Genomic DNA, 23,075 nt, shown 5'->3' on the forward strand with positions numbered 1-23,075 from the left:
ATTATAAAATAAAGGGTGATTTTGATTTACATCCATGTGAATTAATAAATATTTAAATTCAGTTCCTTCAAATTAATAATGAGTTAGAGTAACAATTTATTTTATATACTTCGGTTGATTTTATATAAACTTATGTTTTCAATTTACATACTCTAAAATTAAAATTATCTCATTGTACAAATATAATTTCGAAATAATGTACTTGAGTTTTTTATTTATGTACTTCCATATGTTACAAAAATAATATAAAAAATAAAATAAAATAAAACAAAAAATACCAACGATCTCAAATTATGTGAGACGAAATGAATATTTTCATTATCATTTTACATATATTTAATTTAAAATAGATATAAATAATATATTTTCCAACAAGGGAGTAAAAGAGAAAAAACTATGGTATATGGTACTTTTTTTCATCCGGCGCCAGAGATGAGTCTTTTTTTTCAGAACTCAGTATTTTAAGTAGTGTAAATTAATAAATTATTAATAATAAATTATGATGTTATTTATTGTTTTTTTATATGAGCAGTGTTGTTAGTATTTTAAATATTTTTAAAATTATATCTCAATAAATATATGTAATATAAATATCATTTTATAGATAATAAAACTTTATATAATACAAATAAATAATAAAATATATTTATTTTATTTATAATTAACTTAAAATTAATTTATAAAAAATAAAAAATAAATTTCAGTGGACTCTATGTATAAAACATTAAAAATTAAATTAAATTAATTTATAATTATATTTAAAATAAATAAATTTATTAAAAATAAAAAATATTTCATTTTTATGGGACGAATAAAAAGAAAATGTTTGATGGCGTCAAAAGGAACATCAATACAAGTTTTGATAGCATACTAACAAATCAAATCTAATTTTTTGAAAAAATATTTTAAAATGTTATTGTATCAAATCTACTTGACTCAGGCTTTGAATAGTAATATATATATATATATATCTAATTATATATTTATATTTTTAATATTATAATAATAATAAATAAAATAAAAAATTAATATATGATATTTTTAATATAAATGAATGTCTGACTGATGTTTTTTAAATAAATTATTTATATAAAATTAAAAAATTAGAATATGTATTTAAATATTTTAAAATTTATATCACACTAAAAATATATGAAATAAAAATATTATTTTATAGAAAATAACATTTTCTAGAATAAAAATAAATCAAAAAATATTTATTTATTTATAATTAATATAAATTAATTTTATAAATGAGATAAAATTTAAATGTATACAAAAATATTTAATTTTTTTAAAAGATAAAAATAAAATTATGAATGGATCTATATGATATATGATTTTATATTTAATATATTTAATTAAGCCTATTTATATTTTTTTTAAGTATATTTAGATGGAATAAATTTGGATTAAGTTTTACGGATAGATATAAAAAATAAAAAATAAGGACAATAAAAATAATATTTTAAATAAAAATGTGTTGCATTTCTCCTTGCGAAAGGCACAGCTCCGACGCCTAACAAATGGCCGGAATCTGGCCGGAATTCTCTCGCAAATCCTCAATGAGATCCACAAATGCTCTCAGTATAGATCCATACGCCTTCTTCTTATTTAGATTCAGGTAACAAAACACCAGTTCTTCTAGAAACTTCCAATCCGCTACGCCGGCGTGTTCCAGACGCGCCTCTACCATCTCCTGCATCGACCGCCGGAAATCTTCGTACGGATCCGATGAGTACGTCATAAGCGCGACGTAATCGTCCGCCGCGACGGAGTTCTTCTCCCGCCGCACCATATTCTTTCCACCGGACGCCTCGGGAGAGACGGTGATGGCGGAGGAGGAGACCGACGACGACGACACCTCCTCCGTAATTAGAGATCTCGACGATCCGCACGAGATGAAAAACCTATCGGAGCGGCAGAGGTTCTCCGGCGGCGGATACTCGAGCCTCGGCGATTCGAGCAGAATCGATCTCAATTCGCTCTTCTCCGCTACGACGCGCTCGCACTCTCCCTGGCACAGCGACTTCGAATTCTCCGACGCGAATCTGTCTACGCCGGCGGTTATCTTCTCCTTGCTCCTGGCGCTCAACGACGTCGTTTTCGAATTCCTACGGTGGTGCAATGAGAATTGGATCCTTTGGCGGGTAAGTTTGATTTTTGCTATTTGCTCTTGAAATGATTTAGCCATTTTTTTTATATTTCCTGAAAAAACAAAAATCAAATTTTGTATGTTCTAAATATTATGTGAGAAAAAGAATTTTAGATGAAGTATTATATATATAGACGAATTTAAATAATAAACTTTTAAAATGTGAAACAACAATTCTTTATGTGACATTAAATTAGGAATCAATTAATAGTGGCTAAATTTGGACCAGTGAATATGGATAGTGAGTAATATTGATGATTATTTAGGTACGTATACTTTTGAATTTACTTCTTTTTTCAAATTTTTATTATGTAATTTTAATATTTCTTTTAATTTTATTTTTTAAAAAATTTTAAACTATATTATTTAATTTAATTAAATTTAAAAGAAAAAAAATCACTATTTTTATGTTTTTTTTCTTTTGTATTTTAAATGTTCTTTAAATAAAATAAGGGTTTGTTTGTCTGGTATTTTGATTTGATTTTTTTATATATATATAAAGTATATAAAATTATGTTGTTAATATAAAAAATAATATTTTATATTAAATATTAACTTCTATAAAAAAAATAAAAAAATTCAAAAAAAAAAACCTAAAAGAATAAACCAATTTTCCAAGTAAATTTTATAAAATTTAGCAATTTTATTTAATAGTGGAAGCACACAGCAATTTTCCAGAATATAATATATTTTTTAAAAATTACATGAATACAAATTAAATTAATATATAATGTAACCAGTGCTCTTTTATTGTGGTGGATGAAATTTAGGTGGTTAAATAATTTTTTGGCCGTTACTTAATGGAAATGAATAAATTTCCTTTAAAGTGGATTTCCTTTTATTATTATTTTTAATAGGGTTTGGTGTATATATTTAAATGTTTGTATTTTTGGTACACATTACATTAGTTGACTGTGGTTAATTTCATAAGTTTTAAATCGAAATTAATTTTTATTATAATTAAAATTCATAAAATATGATACTATTGTTATATATCTAATAAATTCTGCTATTGCTAGATTCAATGTAACACCTTATATGGAATGAATAAGTTCGCATTTTGGTACAACTATGTTGAAAATTTATTTATTTATTGGGAATATAATGTTTCCTTTAATTTAATGATTTTTTTTTTTTAAATATTGGTTTAGATGTTACTATATTTAATAAAATGAAATAATATATTATTATAAAAAAAATAATTGCATGAGATAATAAAAATATATATATATATATATAACTAACGAATACTATTGGTGATAAGTTAATTCGACAACAATGTTATATATATAATTTATTCGTTTTAAAATAATAGTTTTATTTTTATTTTTGTAATTAACTCTCCACTATTTTTATAAATAATTATCTTTATTTTTTTACAATAATTACATAAAGTAGGGAAATTTTGATATTTTAAAAATATTTTTATATCTAATATAATTATAAGACTAATATTTCTTAATTTTTATGTTAATCCCAAATATTCATATTTTGAGAAGTATAAAAGTATGTGGCGGTTTTGACAATACATTATATGCTAACAGATAACACACTATTGTAATAACGCATCATTTATATTAATATAATTCGAATACATAAATTAACATCACATGCAACAATTAATTTTAGTATATGATATATTTTTATATCTTACATATTTTTTTTATTTATGAATAGATAGCACATATATATACACAATGTGATTTATATAATAAAAATATATTCCCTCCGTCCAGTCAGAAAGTATATATATTTCTATTTTGGGACGTCCAATTACAAAGTAACCATTTCATTAAATACCTTATTTTTTCCCCAAATACCTCTACTTTACATCACATCATTACTTTTATACCAAAAAAGTAAGGGCAAAAATGTTATTTTACTACTTTTACCTCCCCATTATAATTAAAATACTATTATTCCTTAATTGTATACTTTTAGTTTGGACGGAGGGAGGAAGTGTATTATTTGTATATTTTATATATGCTTATTTGAAAAATTAATACTATATTGATTTTTCTTTAAATCTATACAGTAATCATTTCCATAAAAGTATTATTATTATATCTATAAAAGAAATAATTGATATGTTGTTATAAAGTCATAATATAGGAAGTAGTACATAAATAAATAAAATAGAGTCAATAAGTTTAGTAAATTAAAATAATTAATTTTTAAAATATTATATATCCTAGTGTTTTAGAATAATTGTTTTATTTAAATTTTTCTTCATTTCTTATTTATCTTAAAATATCTCATTTCCATATATATATATTATATTTAACTACATTATTTATTATTTATTTTAATATATTTTTTATCAGTAAATTGTGAATTTTCTCTTATGAATTTAAATTAATTAAAATTATTGTTTTCTATATGTTAGTTATTTATCTGTAAAATATTTGAATTTTTAAAATTAGATAAAATATAAAATATTAATATTTATATATATAATTTTTAAAAAAATTGTATTAAAAATGAATAAAATAGAAATAATTTACTAAAAAATTATAAGTTTTGTAAAAAAATATAATTAATTAAAAATTAACATAATAAAAATAGATGTATTGATGATTTATTATTTTTGCTTCGGTTACCGTATCAATTTGGTCAAATAGTACTAATTTGACTAAATCAACAAATATTAGTGAAGAAAGCAGAAAATATTAATATAATATTTAACATATATTTTTATAACATATTATATAATTACATATAATAAAATATATTTTTATTTAAACACAATAGTAATATAACACAATCATTAAATATGTATAAATAAAGTACTAAATATTAATATAATATATAATAACACAAGTTATGTTATCTGTCTTACGATAAAGTACTAATTATTTTAAATTAATATGCTATATTATTTATTTTGTAATAAATTACTAATTGTTTTTAAAAGTGATTTATATTTTAATTATTGTCATATTATTTATATTTTACAATTATTTCTAATTAAAAAGCCCCTCATATTTTTAATAAAAGTGATTTTGCTATAAAATATAAGTGAACAAATGCACCCAAAAAGCAAATAGAGATATAAACAAATTCATTGTATATTAAAAATATCATATAAAATTTAGTAGTTTATTTAAAATATCACTTTTATATATTTTTAAATTATTTAAAATATTTCAATCAAAATTTAATTTCACTAAAATAAAATTAAAAATCATAAGGCACCCAACAATTAGGCAAACACACCACCCTTAGCATAATGAATTGCCTTTGCCATATTTTGCGTAATGGCTCGACTATATTACATTTTATGGATTGGGCTTTTACTCCACTTTTTAATTTAATCGGCCCAACATACCAATTTAAATAGTGTTTATTAAACAAATAAAATAATAAATAAAAGAATTTCTCAAATTTTGTTTATAAACATTGATTAATAGTATAAAATAAAATATCCATATTATAATAATAATAATAATAATAATAATAATAATAATAATAATAATAATATATTTTTTTATATTATGTGTGTGTTTTTATTTTATTTTATTTTTGTCAAAGGGCTAAGTTGCCTTCCATCGTCTTCATATAATTGGGCTTCCGTAAGGTTTTTCAGGCCTTCTTATTCTAAGCTCGAATTTGGGCCACCACCAATTGTGTATTTTTACTATAAAAAAATTGAATATATATATATATATATAAATTATGTTCTCTAAATCTCAAATCCTCTATTATTATTATTATTTTATAATTTAAATTATTTCAAAAAAATTACAATTTATTTTATATACACATAAATTTTCGTCTTTTACATTTTAAATACAATTTATAAAATAATTCCAAACAGAAAAAAAAATAATATATATATACTATATACTATTTATAATATTGCATTAACAAAATAAAATAAAAATGTAGAGTTTGTTTGTTTTGTTAAATAGTTTAAATTGATATATTTTTATGTAAAATATAGAAAATTGTATAAATAATAAATATATATAATATATTAATTTTTTTAAAAAAATATGTGGAAATATTTTACAAAAATAACACAATCGTTTATCTATTTAAATTAAATACATATATTATAAACTATTTTACTCATTAAAAAAAAAACCCAACAGCCTATGACTACATTTTGGGCCCACTTAATGTGGGCCATCCTTTGTTCCTCAAGTTTTTGACAACGTGAATATTTTAAACAATTTTTAAAAAATAAAGTTTTATTTTTATTTTTTTAAATAAAAGGCTGTAATAAATATTTAATTAAATAAGTGTCAGTGTAGTTATACTAACTGCAAGACAATTTAATTTTCAATCAACTAACTTTAATAAATGACAATAAATTAAAAAAATAAATTCTAACAACATTTTTCATAACAATATATTGTTATGATTTAATAGATAGTGCATTTAAAAGGGGATCCAACGAAAAATAAAGAGAGTGGGTGGGTCAAATTGCAATTTCTCTTCAATCGATTGTTCAAAGCCTTTATTAAATTAATTGGTTGTTATTAATAATTTTAAAGTCAAACATGTCAGCAAAATTCTTGCATACGCAATTAATTGCAAGTAGGTCCCTCTTAATTTAATGCCAAATTATCTCTTGTACCCTTCTATTTCAATATTTTATAGAAGTGATTGTTTCGAGTGTTTGATTTTATTTATTTTTAATAAAATAATTTATATATTACATACAAAAAATCGATAAACACACCACATATAGTAGAAATGAAGATTGAAAATAATAATAATAATAATAATCATCATCGAATTCTAAAGTGAAAATAATTTGAGAAAAAAAAAACCAAAATTGTCATAAAGAAAATATTTGTATCTACAACATAAAAGTGTATTTAGGCATATCTAATAATATGGGGTACTATCGTAATTGAATCATTTGATTAGAGATACAGTATTTAAGGTGAGGATGTTTAATTAGTTATGGTATTATTATATTATTTTTTATATAATTAATAATATTTATATTTTTAAAGTAAATTTAATATATATGATTAAAAAAATTAAAATATATGTTTAAATATTTAAAAATTATATAGCAATTAAAAAATATGCAATATGGATATCATTTTGTAGAGAATAAAATTTTCTATAATACAAGTAAATAAAAAAAAAAATATTTTTGTTTATTTATAATTAACATAATTCAATCTATAAAAGATGTATAATTTTAAATATAGATAAAAATATTTATTTTTTTATGAGAGACGTAGAAATAAAGGGGTTTTGAGTGAGTCCTATGTCATTTATGATGTTGTATATTACGTAGTTAATTAAGTTGATTTATATTTATTAAATATGTTTTGATTTAATAATTTTTACCAAAAATAGAAATATGTCAATTGTTACTGGACAGAAAAAAATAGAAATAGTGTTAATTGTGGTGGGAAGAAGGAAGTATATTTTTATTTAAATAACAAATGAAAATTAAATATGAATAATACATATATACACGTTTTTTTGTATATTATTTATCAGGAAATAACTTTTTTTTTTCAAAACATATTATTTTAAGTACTTTTTTATAATATATATCATATAAAATACTTAATATTTTATTTAAATAACACCAATCAAGAATTCGGAAAGTATAACAATGTAATAGTTAGGCAAATTGATATATTAAAATATTTAATTATATTTGTTACATTAATTACTATTTATATTAATAATATTAAATAATCGTCTCATTTAAAAAATTTAAACAAATTAGATGTGCATATGTGTATATTACGAACTAAAGAAAAATCATAAATGTTCATTAAGTTTATTTATTTATTTTCACTTTATGCAATTCCTAATGCAAATACAAATTACATACACATACAAACTAAACCCAGTTACTCTAAAATAAAAATATATATATAATCTAAGAACTTATTTTATTTATTACTATTATATATATATATATTTCGATTAACAAATTTTTCGATACGATACAGTACGGTACGATACAGTTCATTTAATTCTAATCCGCGTCGTCGGAACAGCAAATCTAGCCGAAAACGAGTGGCGGAGATCGTCGGGATCGGCGCCTGGCTGCCCCTCGAAGTTCTGCGAGTAAGAGCGGGCGTCGTATGCGAACCTCATTTCCGGCGTCGCGCAACTCACGACTCGGCATTGGGACATCATACTTCTCATCACTCTTGTCTTCATGTCCTTCCTCAGCCTCCGCCACAGCTCCGGCCACGCCGCCTGCCGCTTCGTCGGACGAACGCCGCCGTCGTAATATTTGTACGGGTGGATTCTCGGCCACCCGCATTTATAATATCGACGGCGGCTTCGGAAACCGCCGCCGCCGCCGCCGGAGGAGGAGGATGATTCTTTTTGATGATCACCCATTTTTATCCAAGAAATATGTAACTTGTGATGTGTAGTAACTCAATTGTCAATATATATATATATAGAAGTCTATCTCTCTCTTCTTTCTCACTCTATACGTATATGTGTATGTATATATATATATATATAGATTTGAGAGATCGATTTGATGATCCTTGGGTGAAATGAATAGTCAAATAAAGAAGAGTAAAAAGGAGTCGTTTGGGAGGTGGGGGATGGGGCGAGCCAATTTTATTTTTCTTTCTGGTATATATTAAATTGAATTTATTAAATTAAATTTACTGCTCAAACCAAACGTGACTCAAATGAATTAATGATGCATTGCTCACTGGGATTATTTATTTTGTGGTTTTGCGCACCTAATTGTATTTATGCTTAAAATCACACACTTCCTTACAAAATGTTTGGTTGTTTTAAGTTGTGTTTCTTCGTAGGTTTTGAACCCTTTTTCTTTTTCTTTTTTTTTATAATTTTTTTTTCTAAAAAAATATAAAATAAATATTTCTCTCGTACCATTGAAAAATTGCCATTTTTTATTTTCGTTCGTTCCAAAACAAGATTATTATGTTTAAATTTAGTAATTGTACTACATACCTAACATAATAAATACCCTTCAACTTACAGTATATTACACAAATGTCATTACTTATATACTCCCTTTGTCCCATATACCGTGTCCGGGTTACCGTAGACACTAGAATTTAGGATAAGTATAATTAGTAGATAATTAATAATGTATTAGAAAAAATAATTATCCTATCATATCAATAATTATAGATTAATATTAAGATAACTAATAAGTCTAATTAAAATTTAAAGAATTATAAAATAAAAAAAATTAAAATGTATAATCATTTTCCAAAAAAAAACATGAGATGTGAGACGGACAAAAACGACAATGTGGACACGGTAAGTGAGACGGATGGAGTATTACACAATACTAATAGGGTATGTTCGTCTTTTTCACTAAAACCTATTATAGTACTAATATTAAAAAATTTACATGCAAAAAGTAAATGACAACCTTGCACCGAAACGAAGAGAATATATATTTTTCACTGCTCAGTTTAGAAATAAAGTCACCGTTTACTTTTTACATAGAATATAAGAAATAATAATTTTTCATATGTAATGTGTTTGTTTAATATTTTAATTTGAGATTTTTTAAATATAAAATATCTGAAATTGTATTAGTAATATAAAAAGTAATATTTGAAGCTCAGTTATTAATTTTTTTATAAGAAGATAGAAATATTATATATATATATTGTGTCAGTAGAAAAATTATTTGAGTAAACGCACAAAGTAGTGTGTGTTTATAAATAAATATAATACTTTCTCCGTCTCGGTGCAAGGTTGCTATTTGATTTTTGTGTCATTGTACTTGACATTTAAAATATCTTTATATTTGAATAATTTTTTCCACAAATGTGATTGTAGTTGTATTGTAAGAGACTAATAAATATATTTTTATTCTTTTATCTTAATTTGTATTATATATTGATATAATAATTAATATTCAAATATCAACGTGAAAAAAATCAATGACAACCTTCTCGTGGAAAGGAGAAAGTATTGCATTGTATAATTAAAAATAGGGTAAACTGTTTTTTTAGTCCCGTAACTGGACCCCCTTATCATTTTAGTCCCGTAAGTGGAGCCTGTCGCAAACTAATCCCATAAGTGAAAAATTTTCGCTGTTTTAGTCCTTCGGCGCCGAAGACGCCCGCGTGGCTCGCCGGAGGTGACGTGTCCGCCAGATATCCCGCCAGGTCAGCGACACCTGGCGGACACGTGGATTTATTTATTTATTTTAAATTAAATCAAATTAAAAAAATTAAAAATATATAAATAAAATTAAAAATAAATTAAAAATAAGTTTTAAAATAAATTTTAAAAAATAAAAAAATAAATAAAAAAATCCACGTGTCCGCATTTTTATTTATGATGAATAATTCTTACATATAAACTGTTTTTTTTAAGTCTCATAACTGGACCCCTTATCATTTTAGTCTCGTAAGTGGAAGCATGTCGCAAACTAGTCCCATAAGTGAAAAATTTTCGTTGTTATTCTAGTCCCATAAAAGAAATGTATATTTCTTGTGGACAATCAAATAGGAAAAACAAATATATATTTGGTGGATTTAGAGAATATTTTATTTTTCAAAACAAAAATTGTGATGTCTCCAAGGTTATATAGATTAGTATAATTATATAACAAAATATAAAAAAAATAAAAAAAAATTGCTAAAAGATTAAAGCTTTTTTAATTTATTTTTTTTTATTGCGGTAGTTACTATGCTAATTTAAAAAATTAATTATAATAACCGGCATCGTGCGTTATAAATATAAATAACACAGAAAATATTATATAAAAATATATAGTTATATTGTATAAATACACTTCGTGTGATAAATCAATTGTAAATTGTAGTATTATTTTTTACTATAACATGTACGGTCCTTTCGTATCAGATATATATATATATATATAAGGAAAAACAAATGCTTAGTATAATATTTTTAATAAGAAATCTATATATTGGTTTTCTCTTTTAATATTTTATTTTAAAATTAACATTATTTATTATTTTTAATAAAAATATATTAATTTTTTTATCACAAAAAATTACGAAGTATTATTATTTTTTTTTAAAAAAAAATGAATTTAATTAACATTTTATTTTAAATCAATTTTAAATTATAATCAAACATGTATTTTAGTACAACGTGCCTTTCATATATAAAATAACTATATTTTGTTTGGTTGTATTTACTGTAATTTTTTAATTTGAGTTTTGATTAAAAAAAAATAATAATAAAATATAAATAAACTAGTATTTTGATACGATATCTATATAAATATATATATTTAAATGAATTTAATAGCAAAAAATTAGTTGAGAACGGATTATAGAAGAACAAACCATTTTGAGTGCAAAAAAGTTAAAATATAGTCTCTTCGTCCTAATTTAAACCACCAGTTTTACTATTTATGTCGATATCATTCAAATGAATGTGTGTTTGTTTGGGGATTAGATTTTAAATTCACTATTCATTTTATTTTTTCCCATAAAAAATATCAAATCAAACATCTATTTTTTATTTTTTATACTTCTATACTAAAAATCAATTCTACGTTCAAAACATCACATCAACGCCTATTTATATCACATCATACAACTATTCAAATTCAAAATTTGTACTATTCAAATTCCAATTCAAAATCCAAACTCTCAAACAAACACACCCTATTCAGTTGATACTATATATATATATATATTATTTAATTTAATAAAAACATCAAATTAAATTAATTATTTTACTAATACAAGTCCAAACACACCGATGAATGAAATAACAAATAATTGGTGAAAGAATAAACACATCACTTTGTTGTGACTTAAAGTGAAGAAACCACAAGCTTCGAGGAAACATTTTAAATATATAACATTGGTTGAAACACAAAGAAAGAAATAACACAAATCTTAATCTAATGTTTCAAGTAATGTTCAAAATTATTCAGTCCGTTCGATTTTCAATAAAGATATATTGTATCTGTTTCATATACCGTCTAATATATAATTTTTTATACGAAAATTTAAGGTGAATAATATTAAGTAGAATATTTAAAAATGATATAATCTAATAAAAATTAAGTAATACGATAAAAGAGCGAAATATATATATATATATATTGGATAATATATATATATATTGGATGATGTGAGAATATAAAATGTAATTACTTATTTTCTATTTCGAAAATATTGCAGAATATTTGAAACAGATAAAAAGAAAAATATTGTAAAATATATGAAACAGATGAAATACAATATTGTCTAGTAAAATATAACATGGCAGTACTATTTATGTTTTGGGTGACAATTCATTTATATTAGTATTATTAGTTTAATTTTGATTATTCATTCATTTTATTATTGTAATTTTGATTATAGAAATTTAAATACAATCAATACTTAATAACATGTTAACAAATGTATGGTAGGATAATTATTTTCATTAATACATTTTTAATTATTTATTAATTATACTTATCATAAATTCTCGTGTCTACAGTGACCCATACATCCAATGTGGGACGAAGAGAGAGTAATATTTATAGGGACAAAAAATGTATTTATCCAACTTTAATGGTCCTTTTTTTTTTCTTTTTTCTTGTATTTATAATTTTGAACTTTGATGCTAAGTTGAATAGTATAACACTTTGATGTTTCTTTAGCATAATTATTTCAAATTTTACTATTTGGATTATACATTTCTCAAAAAAAAATATATTTTTTTCTCTCACAAAATATTATCTCAAATATTATTTTTATATCAAACTCAAACCAATTTTTTTTTCAAACTTATCGAAAGAAACACACCCTATGTTATATAAAAAATTGAATTTGAATAGTTATTTGATGTAATATAAATAGAGTTTACGTCATGTTTTGAATGAAAAATAATTTTGTATTATAATATATATATAAAAAAAAAGTAATTATTTTATTTGATATTTTTAGGAAAAAATTTTTTTTTGAATAATTAGTGGTAAAACTCACACAAAAGAAATCATTTGAAGCAATATATATATATATATATATCTATATATTTTAATTGTTTACTATAAACCTCAAATCCCCTTTAAAATAACCTAATTTCAATTTATAATACAGTACAAATTACGACCATCTAATTGGATTGACTCCGTTGAGTTGGTCAACTCCACTTTACTTTCTAAAATAACATTTGGTCATTTTTTTAGATTTGTTAAAATATAGGTCAAAATGAACCATATAATTATTATCATTACAGTATTTAAACTAAAATATTTCATATTAGATTTAATACAATTAAACAATATTGGATGAATAGTTGTGAACCAATCGATGATATTTAAAGTTTAGATTTATTTTACGTTTCTTTAGTGTTTTAATTTGATTATTTAGAATAATTTTGTATTCAATATTGATTTTTCTTGAAAAAATATAATATACCTTTTCCATTCAATTTATGAATAAACATATATATATTTGTAAAGAAAAAAACATGAATTATTTAATAAAATAATTATTTTATAATTAAACAATTCAAAATAAAAATATTTTTACTTTTGAAGTATATTATATATTGTCTGGTAGAAATTAGATTAGACAAACAAACCCACATGTATTATTATTTATTTTGAATTATTTATTATTTGAATTTTAATGTTTCAATTGTTTTTTTAACTATTATATAAATATTATGTAGAAAAATACATTACTCCCTCCGTCCCACTTTTGTAGATGTCACTTTTATTTTTTTGAAAAATTATTATATATTTTAATCTCATTTTAAATTTTTTTATTTTATAATTTCTTAAATTTTAATTAAACTAATTAGTTATTTTAATTTTATCTAATACATTCTTAATTTTAATTAATTTTTTTTTTCTAATACATTCTTAATTATCTACTAATTATATTTATCCTAAATTCTTGTGTCTACAGTAACTCGGACACGGTACATGGGAAGGAGGAAGTATAATTTTAATACTGTTAAAAAAACTTATGTATTTGGCCCATTTGACTTTGGATTAGATTGATTAACTTCTAACCCGAAGCATGTTACGGTATTATGGGCTATCAACTAATCCATTTTGACAACTATAATTACAATCAATATTATTTAAATCAAAACTCAAAATAAAAACGAAGACAAACCAAGAAAAATGACCGAATCAAACCCACATATGTACCTGCAACTCAAAAGATACAGTAAATTTCATCTGTATAAATATAATGGAGAGATATGTTCAGTTGCATCAAACTTATGTTGGTTGATGTTCTTGTACAAAATATGAACACCACATAATATTTGCACCAAAAAATCACAAACAAAAGGCATCATGCAATTTGTTGCGAACCAATATTGATATATACCTACCGAACATTGCAAATAATCGCAAAAACAAACAAGAATATACTGTGAGTATGGAGAATTATATTGATGTCTTCCTATTCGATTACCCCGCTGCTGAGAGCAACCGGGATTCGAAATGCAATTCAGATTTCTGTAACCTGCACGGCGTCGAGCAGCCAGTTGGCATTCTAAATTAGATTTCGGGTATGACGACATTCAAATTCTTATCAATGGGAATATAAAAGCTAATTTCAGTTAACAAGGAAAAAAAAAAAAAAAAAAAGATTGATGAGTGAGAGAAGAGTAGCTGAAAAATTGGCATGAGAATGGAGTGATGAGACATTAGAATGCTAGAGAAATCGAGAAGAAATAAAAGCGTACTTCCGGGTAGCAACTCTGCCGGGCAATTGTTTGGTTCCATGCATTCACAGTCACTTTGCATTTACATTCAGTCTGCAATATATCAACAATATACATCAAGAAATCACCAAGAAGCTACAAGAAATACCATGTAAGTAAATAGTCGAGATTGTTAAGTGTAAGGCTAAAAATCTATTCATTATAGAGTAAAAGGGGTACCGAAATGAGTGAGGGTAGAACTTAAAGAGAGGAGATTCTTCATTGCATCGTCATATCTAGAATAGTATGGTAATAGAAAGAAACAATTCTGAATACGCATAATTATGTCAATGAAACCACATTTATTTCTTAGACTTAAACTTGTTATTCCGAATTCTAGATTAATTATCTTCAGCATCTTTGGCTCTTTGCATAAGCCCATGTCCAGCTGCTTATATAAGACGCATCTCTACTTGTACAGAAAGCTACTATAAGGGAAAGATTTGATCCAGAGGAGGTCGAAATAGAACAAAGACTTGATACAAGAAAACTTAATGAATAACAAAAATGCAGATAATTTTCCATAAACTCTGCACACAAACAAATGTTCAGATATGTCTGCATTTTCCCAGTCTAAAAAAATTGAAACTAGTTTGCTAATAAAAGAAGCTAAATAAGGGCATAGATATACATATATGTGTATATATATATATACTACAGACATGCAAAACATAGGCAGCAAAATGCAATGCTCGGTTGCATCGAACAGATATCATCATGTTGCACTATTACCATATAAAAGTCATTGCCCACGATATGTGATCCGTCAATTATAAACTATATTGGTTTGTATGCACGCAAAATCTTCAGTTCAGGCATTCAATTTATGGCAACAAATCACGACTACTTGGAACCATATTAATCACTAACTCCATAGCAAGACATGGATAACAACGAGCTCTAAAGTTCTTTCAAACTAATAACCACAAATGGAAAAGCAAGGCTACTCTTTTCGAAACGCACACCAAATCGATTCTACATCTTCTGTTTCTGTCACACCTCAACAATTCTTCATGCTTGATAATAAACACAGTGTTATGTATATATCAAACTATGGCCTCTACTCTACAACCAAAACTCTTCACAGTTGATTCAAAACTACTTGTCTATTCTAGCCTATGAAATTTTTCTGTGTACAATGCCTAGCTTTTCTGATAGCTCCACAATCTCAAAAGCACAAACTCTGTTTCATGGCTGTAAAAAGGTAATCTGTATTTCAGCTAAATACATTGGGAGTTTTCTTATACTGTATACGTATGAGCAGAGTAGATCAAACTCACTTTACTGATGTATTCGTTAAGGAGACGCAGCAGAGCAAATCATTTCTGAAAATTAATTAACAATTCTCCAGAGTTCTAACGTGGAAAGCATTTTTACCTTCACCGGCAACTGCAAGGAGAAAATTCCGAGTTTGCCGCAGATCTCCGACGCTGCATCGAGCATAACCGCTCCATTCTCCAAGTCCTGAATCAACAAAACCGCATCATTCAAAACCTCCACAGCATCGAGCCGGAGCGTGGAGTCCACGTACGAAGATTCACGCGCTTTGATAAGTCCACCACCGGAGGTAACAAATCCAAGCCTGTTCCCGCAGTACCCAATCGCGACAGTCAAATAATCGTAATCCAAGGAATAAACAGACGGATTCGAAACCTTAACCCGAATTCCCATAGTTAAGTCGATCAAAACTCCAGAGTCAGTCTGAAAACGGAGGCGATCGAGGCTAAGGCGGACGATAGAGACCTCAGAGCTGTACGGCCAGAGAACGTAGCCCGCGGCAACGAGAAATACCAGGAAGAATGCGAAGCAGAACAAGCAGCGCTGACACGACTTACGTAGGAGAATATGGCGGTGGGGAGCAGGGTAGGGAGTTAAAACAACGGCGTATTGAGCGGATTGGGACTCCGAAAGCAGCGGCTGCGACGCCGTCGCATCCGATTGCTTCGAAACCACCATTCTTACAGAGGTACAGACATATCCAATCTACATTTCCACACCTATAAACAAAGAGGGAGACGAAGCCGACGACGAACGTGGTCCCTACCCTGCAGTTCTCCTCCAGCAATTTTCTCCAATACACACTGAAGTCGCTAGCACTTCAAAAACGCGCTTTTTGCTTTGGCTACCGTGAATTGCAGCACTGTAGGAATAGTAACCGGAGAGAATCAAGAAAAGAACCAGATCAACGAAGTCAATCTATCATTGAAGTCGCTACTGTCACACTGTGGGTGTGTAATGTATTAGTATTAGGGCAAAATTGTAGTATATTTTATAACACAATAATTTATAATTAAATTATTATACACACCTCTTCGTTGGGTGGTTGGGGAACGGATCGGTCTATTCGGGTTCAGGTTCGGATCAACTTTAAACGGGTTACAAAATTTTTCACAAAAATTTGGTCTATTTAATTAACATAATATATATACATATTAAAGCAAACATTATTTATGCATAAAATGGATATTCAAGATAGTCAAATTAATAAACACTACATCATAAGTACACAATACAATTTTTTATTTTTTATTTTTTAATTTTATAAAATTAGTCATAAACATTGAATTGTATTGATCAAATTTTAAAAATATATTTAAATTTAAAGACCTTAACCCATTTAATTAAATGGTTAAACGAGTTTTACCTAATTATTAATTAGATCAAAAATTTCAACACAAACCCAACTATTTCATGTCATATTCACATGGGATTATCAAATCGGTTAATTTTTGCTAGGCCTACCTCTCTCTGTCTCTCATATATTCAACATCTTACCTTCTTTTTACTATATTGGCGGACAAATTCATCTGATTTTATATTTATATTAAAAAAAACAAATTACATATATTTTTAAAAAAAAAATTTCCATATTATTAAATTATTTAATTTTGAAATTATTTAAATAATAATAATTTTTGTTTAATAAACAAATTTATTCATATTACTTTAATTTAGAATTTATATATATTATTATTATTCAATTAATATTATTTTTGTTGTGATTGATATTAATATTTCTATTATTATGATTATTTATATTTAATAAAAATATTAGTGATATATAAAAACATATTTAATATAATAAATCTTATTATAACTAATTGTTTTTATCCGAGGCCATCTGGGTCTTAAAAGCCTATTAATCAAGCCGAATAAGACAAAAGCCCAACATATTGGCCCACAAAGGATGATAATTGTATATACAAATAAACAAACGGAATTATGAACGAGAAGTTACTATTTTATTTTATTTTTTTTTAAAACAATATATCAAAATAAACATTTATAATAATAATAAAAGATCTGAAAAATGATAGATCAAAATAAATGTTTATTGTTTGTTTATTATATAATACTCCATTTGTCGCATTGTATTATGTTATTTTTTAAAAAAATATTTTTTATATTTTAATTATATTTAAAATTTTATAAGTTATAATTTTTAAAGTTTTTATTAAAGTAATTAATTATTTTAATTTTAAAATATAATTATTTATATTATATTGTAATTAATTTTTATTATATATTTTTTATTATTTACTAATTATAATATTTTTAAATTATCATGTCTTCAATAATACTGTCATCATATTAAGGATAGAGAGATTATTAAATTTTAATTTAAATTCAAAATATTATATTAATATATATTTTATTATATTAAATAACTGTTTCAGATTAAAATTTTATTATTTAAAATTTACGAACAAGTTTAGTCCTTCCTTTGGACTTTTTTTTTTTTTTTGTTTTAATAACGTAGGAATCTACAGCCGCTACCCGAAAGTGCATGTTGAATAAACTCCGATTGAATTTAATACTCTGCAAACTAGGTCTGACAAACAAATCATAGTAGGCGAACTATGTGTGGCAGGTGATCTGAGCATCAGGGGTTTGATTTATCTTTTTCCATGACTGATTGCAGCAAAATCTACATTTTAGTTCTCAAAATTATTTAAGAATTGTGATATAATAATACTTATCTGTTCCAATATAATAGTCTTTTTTACCATTTTTGTGTTCCAAAACAATAATCTCATTTCTATAAATACTCATTCATCATAAAATTATACCTACATTTTTATTATTATTATACAAATGTCACTACTTTTAACACTAATATACTAACAAGGATAAAAAAAAATTTTACTCATACTTTTTACCAACCGGAGGAAGTATAGTACTCCATCCGTCCCATGTAATACGAGTGTATTACTGTAGATACGAGAATTTAGGTAAAGTATAATTAGTAAGTAATTAAGAAGTGTATTAGTAAAAATAATTATTATTTAGTAAAAATAATTATAGATTAAGATTAAGTTAAGTAAATAGTTTAATTAAAATTAAGAAAATTATAAAATTTAAAATTTAAAATACGATTAAAGAATATAATTATATTTTCAAAAATAGAAAGGACAAGTTATGTGGGACGGACGAAAATAGAAAATAGAGACAAATTACGTGGGACGGGAGAGAATAATATATTAGTAATTATATATTTATATATATATATGTGTGCAATGTTGTGTATGTAAAGTAGTGTAAGCATATGTATATAGATATATAATGAAAAGAAAGAAACATGAGACAAGATTGATTGAACGAGTGGATTTTATTTTCATTCTATATCTTACAATGACTTATAAATTTATTTTTGTAGTAGATACATCAATGAATGCATGATTTTCAATCATGCCACGTCACACGTGCATTTTAATACACATCGTCACATTCGTTCGCAACAAGAATTTATTTTTAGAATAATATCTTTAAACGTATTTAATATTAGTACGTATTAGATTATGTTCAACATTTATTTTTATTAAAAATAATTTTTAAATATTGATTTATGTCATATGAAATAGGTATTTCAGTTTAAAATTTATTTTAAAGAAAATCAAAACATAATATAAATCAAACCCTTAAATTATATATATATATATTTATTTTAATTGTGTATGCCGATATATATTTTATGTGAGAGGTTCGATTTTCATCTAGCATATTTCCCTCCATTATTTACTTAGTTTTTTTTTTTTTTTTTTTTTTTCATTTTTTTATTATGAAATCCTCTCAACTATTTGTAAAATTAGTACTCCATGTCTCCCGCCATATATGATCCCTTTTTCTTTTTTTATATCCTACAGAAGATGATCTCTTTCTATTTTTGGTAATTTTATCAATTTTAAATATACTTAACAAAGATAAATTAATTTAATTAAACTTAAACATCTTATAAGTAGAAGTCACTCAAAATTCCTTTATTTCTATCTCTCTCCTCAATTAACATAATTTTTTTATCTATCTTTAAAACTCTTCATTTTTTATAAAACTAATTTATGGTAATAATAAATAAATAAAAATATTTTTTTATTTATTTATATTATATAAAATTTTATTATCTACAAAATGATATTCATATTAAATATAAAATACCAACAATATTATTCATATAAAAAATAGTAATAAATTAATATCATAACTTATTATTAATAATTTACTAATTTACACTATCTAAAAAACAGTCTCTCTCAAAAAAGGATTCATCCCTCCCTCGCCGGACGGAGGGAGTACAACTTTTTCGCATGACATTCAATTTCAACCGGGTAAACTGTTTATTTAGTCCAATAACTGGACCCCTTATCATTTTAGTTCCATAAGTGGAGCCTGTCGCAAACTAGTCCCATAAGTGAAAAATTTTCATTGTTTTAGTCCTCCGGCGCCGGAGATGCCCGCGTGGCTCGCCAGAGGTGACGTGTCCGCTAGGTGTCGCTGACCTGGTGGACACGTGGATTTTTTATTTTTATTTTTTTCATTTTTTAAAATTTTTTTAAAACTTATTTTTAATTTATTTTAAATTTTATTTGTATTTTTTTTTATTTGGTACAATTAAAAAAAATTAAAAAAAAATTAAAAAAATTAAAAAATAAATAAATAAATCCACGTGTGCGGATCCAATTTTATATAAAAAATACAAAAATTATGTATAAAAAAAATACAAAAAATTATATAAAAAATATAAAAATAATAATATGTGTAATATATTAATATTTTTTAAAAAATAAAAGAAAAAATTTTAAAAAACACAAGGTGTGCCAAAAAAAACTAGCAAAATATTAAGACAGTAGTATATATTCTTAAATTCATAAAGAATATGAATTTATACATACAGTATATCTACCATAGAATACATACCTAGAATGTTAGTATTATACACAGCACATTATCTATTAGATTCCCGATACTGATTAATAGTATTACCTAACGGCTACTTTTCCCTCTGATCGATCCAAGCCGGGCGACAACATCGTCGTAGTCCGGCAACCTCGGATGCACGTGACCACCGCCGACGTGGACATTAGCCTCACACGACACTGACCTCACGTGCGTCGGAGAAGTCTCGGCTGCGCCCGACGATTTATCGGGAGGTAGAGACAATGCCCTGCTCGACTGCCTAGCCTTATCTTTCTCGTCGCTCTCGGACGAGCTCGTTTGATCGAGCAGAGAATCCCGTCCGCGTGTCCTAACCGACTTCACCGCCCGCCGAGCCTTCTCGCATAGCTCATCGCCGCCGTTTCTCGGTTTAGTGTACGGCGGACGGTTCGACCGATACATCAAAGGCTTACGATCATCGTCGCGGCCCTCGTCTTTCGCGTCGGCGAATGCTCCAACAATGTCGACGGAAATGTCCTTCACCGGCGGCAATTCAGCGTCCCGATTGTTAAATTCGTTCGTTTTGTTGAAGAGCTTGTTTTGCAATGGTTTCGGGCTCCAATCGAGGCCCGACTCGGAGGCGATTTCTTCTAAAAGTCGAAGCTTTACGTCTTTTGAAGGCATCTCTGCGTTCGCCTTCTCGGCGAACTTAAAAAAACAAAAAATTAAAAATTAAATAATATTATTTTATCCAATCTAATTTACAAACATACGAAAAAGGAATATAAATATACCTGTTTTTCGACGTAAGGATCTAACGATCTCCCGTACCGTTCGGAGAATAGAGTCCGGAGCTGCCGGAGCTCCGGGAGGTCGGCGAAGCGTGCGGCGGCGTACATGAGGGATGAGACGGCTTCGCGGCAGTCGTTGGGACATTCCCTGTAATGAGAAAATCGATTGATTCGGGAAAATTGTCGAGATGAGGAATGTTCGGACACGGCGGATTACCTCTGTTTGTCGATGGCGGAGAGATTGTCGGAGATGTGTTGGCAATAACGATCAATGAATTCGTAGCAAGAAGATTTTTCGATTTCATGAATGAGTCCTTCCACCTGTCGTCGTTACACGTGTACCAATCACAACCGTGATCCCAATTTTTCGCGGAGATTAAGAAAATCTCAGCCGTCCGAATGGATAAATTTGTAAAATACTAAAAATTGAAACTTTTTTTTTTCTTTTTAAGTTCTTTGTCGATGAAATTAGTCCCTTATGTGCTTTTTTTTTTGTGTGTTTTTTCAAAAGCAGGGGTGTCAAGAACATGGAAAAATGAAATAAACGTGGGAATTTAAAAAAAATAAAAAGAAAAAGAAAAGAATATCGACCCTGTCGTAGGCATTAAGATCGAATCCATTTCTAAGAAGATCGACAATATCGTTCTTGAAATACTTCTGGATGGCATTCTTTCTCTTCTTTATAATCTCAATTCGTGTCCTCGTAACTTTCAGATCCGATTTGCTGCAAATTCAAATCATTACAATTAATTCAATGCCCACAAACATATATATAAATAAATAAATCAATGAAAAGGGACGAATTAAAATCTACCATTTGGAATAGAATCTGCTTTTCAGCAGGCCCTGAAACATCTTCATTTTTGTTTGTTTTCTTGATGTCAGAATTAGGGTTTCTTATAAGAGCTCTGGAGAATGAAGAAGGCAAGAAAGGAAGAAGATTCGAAACCGATCTAAAAAGGGAGAGTGCATCACAAAATTTGGAAAATAGGAAATCGAATCTGGAGGGTTTATATATATATGTTAAATAAATAAGTTTAAAAAGAGTGGGAGATGGAGTGTTGGGGTTTTAAATGAGTGGTTATATGAAGGATCGCCATTGATGAATCTAATGGAAGCTTGATATGGGGGAGATCATATGGCCGAACAGTAATTGGTAATGAATGAATTAATGGTTTCCAGTTTGAGGGGTGTACATATATATGTGATGGTGTATATATTGGAGGGGTGGGTGGGGTAGGGTGGGGGGTGGTGGAAGAAGAAGGACAGCAGCTGGCATGGAGTCATGGGGTGAGCAAGGAAGAGGAAAACGTGGGGAGAGGAATCCGCTCATCTTC

The 23,075-nt window shown here is 26.3% G+C and overlaps 3 protein-coding genes across 3 annotated transcripts; all 3 read right to left on the reverse strand.

The window, feature by feature from the left end:
• Positions 1 to 1,519: 1,519 nt before the first annotated feature.
• Positions 1,520 to 2,194, reverse strand: LOC127254408 (transcription repressor OFP14-like). Its single transcript, XM_051279500.1, has one exon. It carries the CDS (start codon positions 2,192 to 2,194, stop codon positions 1,520 to 1,522), a length of 675 nt encoding a protein of 224 aa, XP_051135457.1.
• A 12,055-nt stretch (positions 2,195 to 14,249) lies between these two features.
• Positions 14,250 to 16,947, reverse strand: LOC127253953 (uncharacterized). Its single transcript, XM_051278769.1, has 3 exons — positions 16,175 to 16,947; positions 14,780 to 14,851; positions 14,250 to 14,556 (listed from the first exon to the last, which is right to left on the reverse strand). Exons 1-3 carry the CDS (start codon positions 16,751 to 16,753, stop codon positions 14,542 to 14,544), a joined length of 666 nt encoding a protein of 221 aa, XP_051134726.1. The 5' UTR covers positions 16,754 to 16,947; the 3' UTR covers positions 14,250 to 14,541.
• Positions 16,948 to 20,977: 4,030 nt separating this feature from the next.
• LOC127254019 (vacuolar protein sorting-associated protein IST1-like) lies at positions 20,978 to 22,856 on the reverse strand. Its single transcript, XM_051278872.1, has 5 exons — positions 22,553 to 22,856; positions 22,330 to 22,462; positions 21,956 to 22,059; positions 21,742 to 21,886; positions 20,978 to 21,655 (listed from the first exon to the last, which is right to left on the reverse strand). The coding sequence occupies exons 1-5, from the start codon at positions 22,597 to 22,599 to the stop codon at positions 21,056 to 21,058; spliced, it is 1,029 nt and encodes a 342-aa protein (XP_051134829.1). The 5' UTR covers positions 22,600 to 22,856; the 3' UTR covers positions 20,978 to 21,055.
• Between the last annotated feature and the right edge of the window lie 219 nt (positions 22,857 to 23,075).

This window comes from Andrographis paniculata, unplaced genomic scaffold (assembly GCF_009805555.1).
Source record: "Andrographis paniculata isolate CXL003 unplaced genomic scaffold, ASM980555v1 Contig52END, whole genome shotgun sequence".
Classification (NCBI taxonomy): Eukaryota; Viridiplantae; Streptophyta; class Magnoliopsida; order Lamiales; family Acanthaceae; genus Andrographis; species Andrographis paniculata.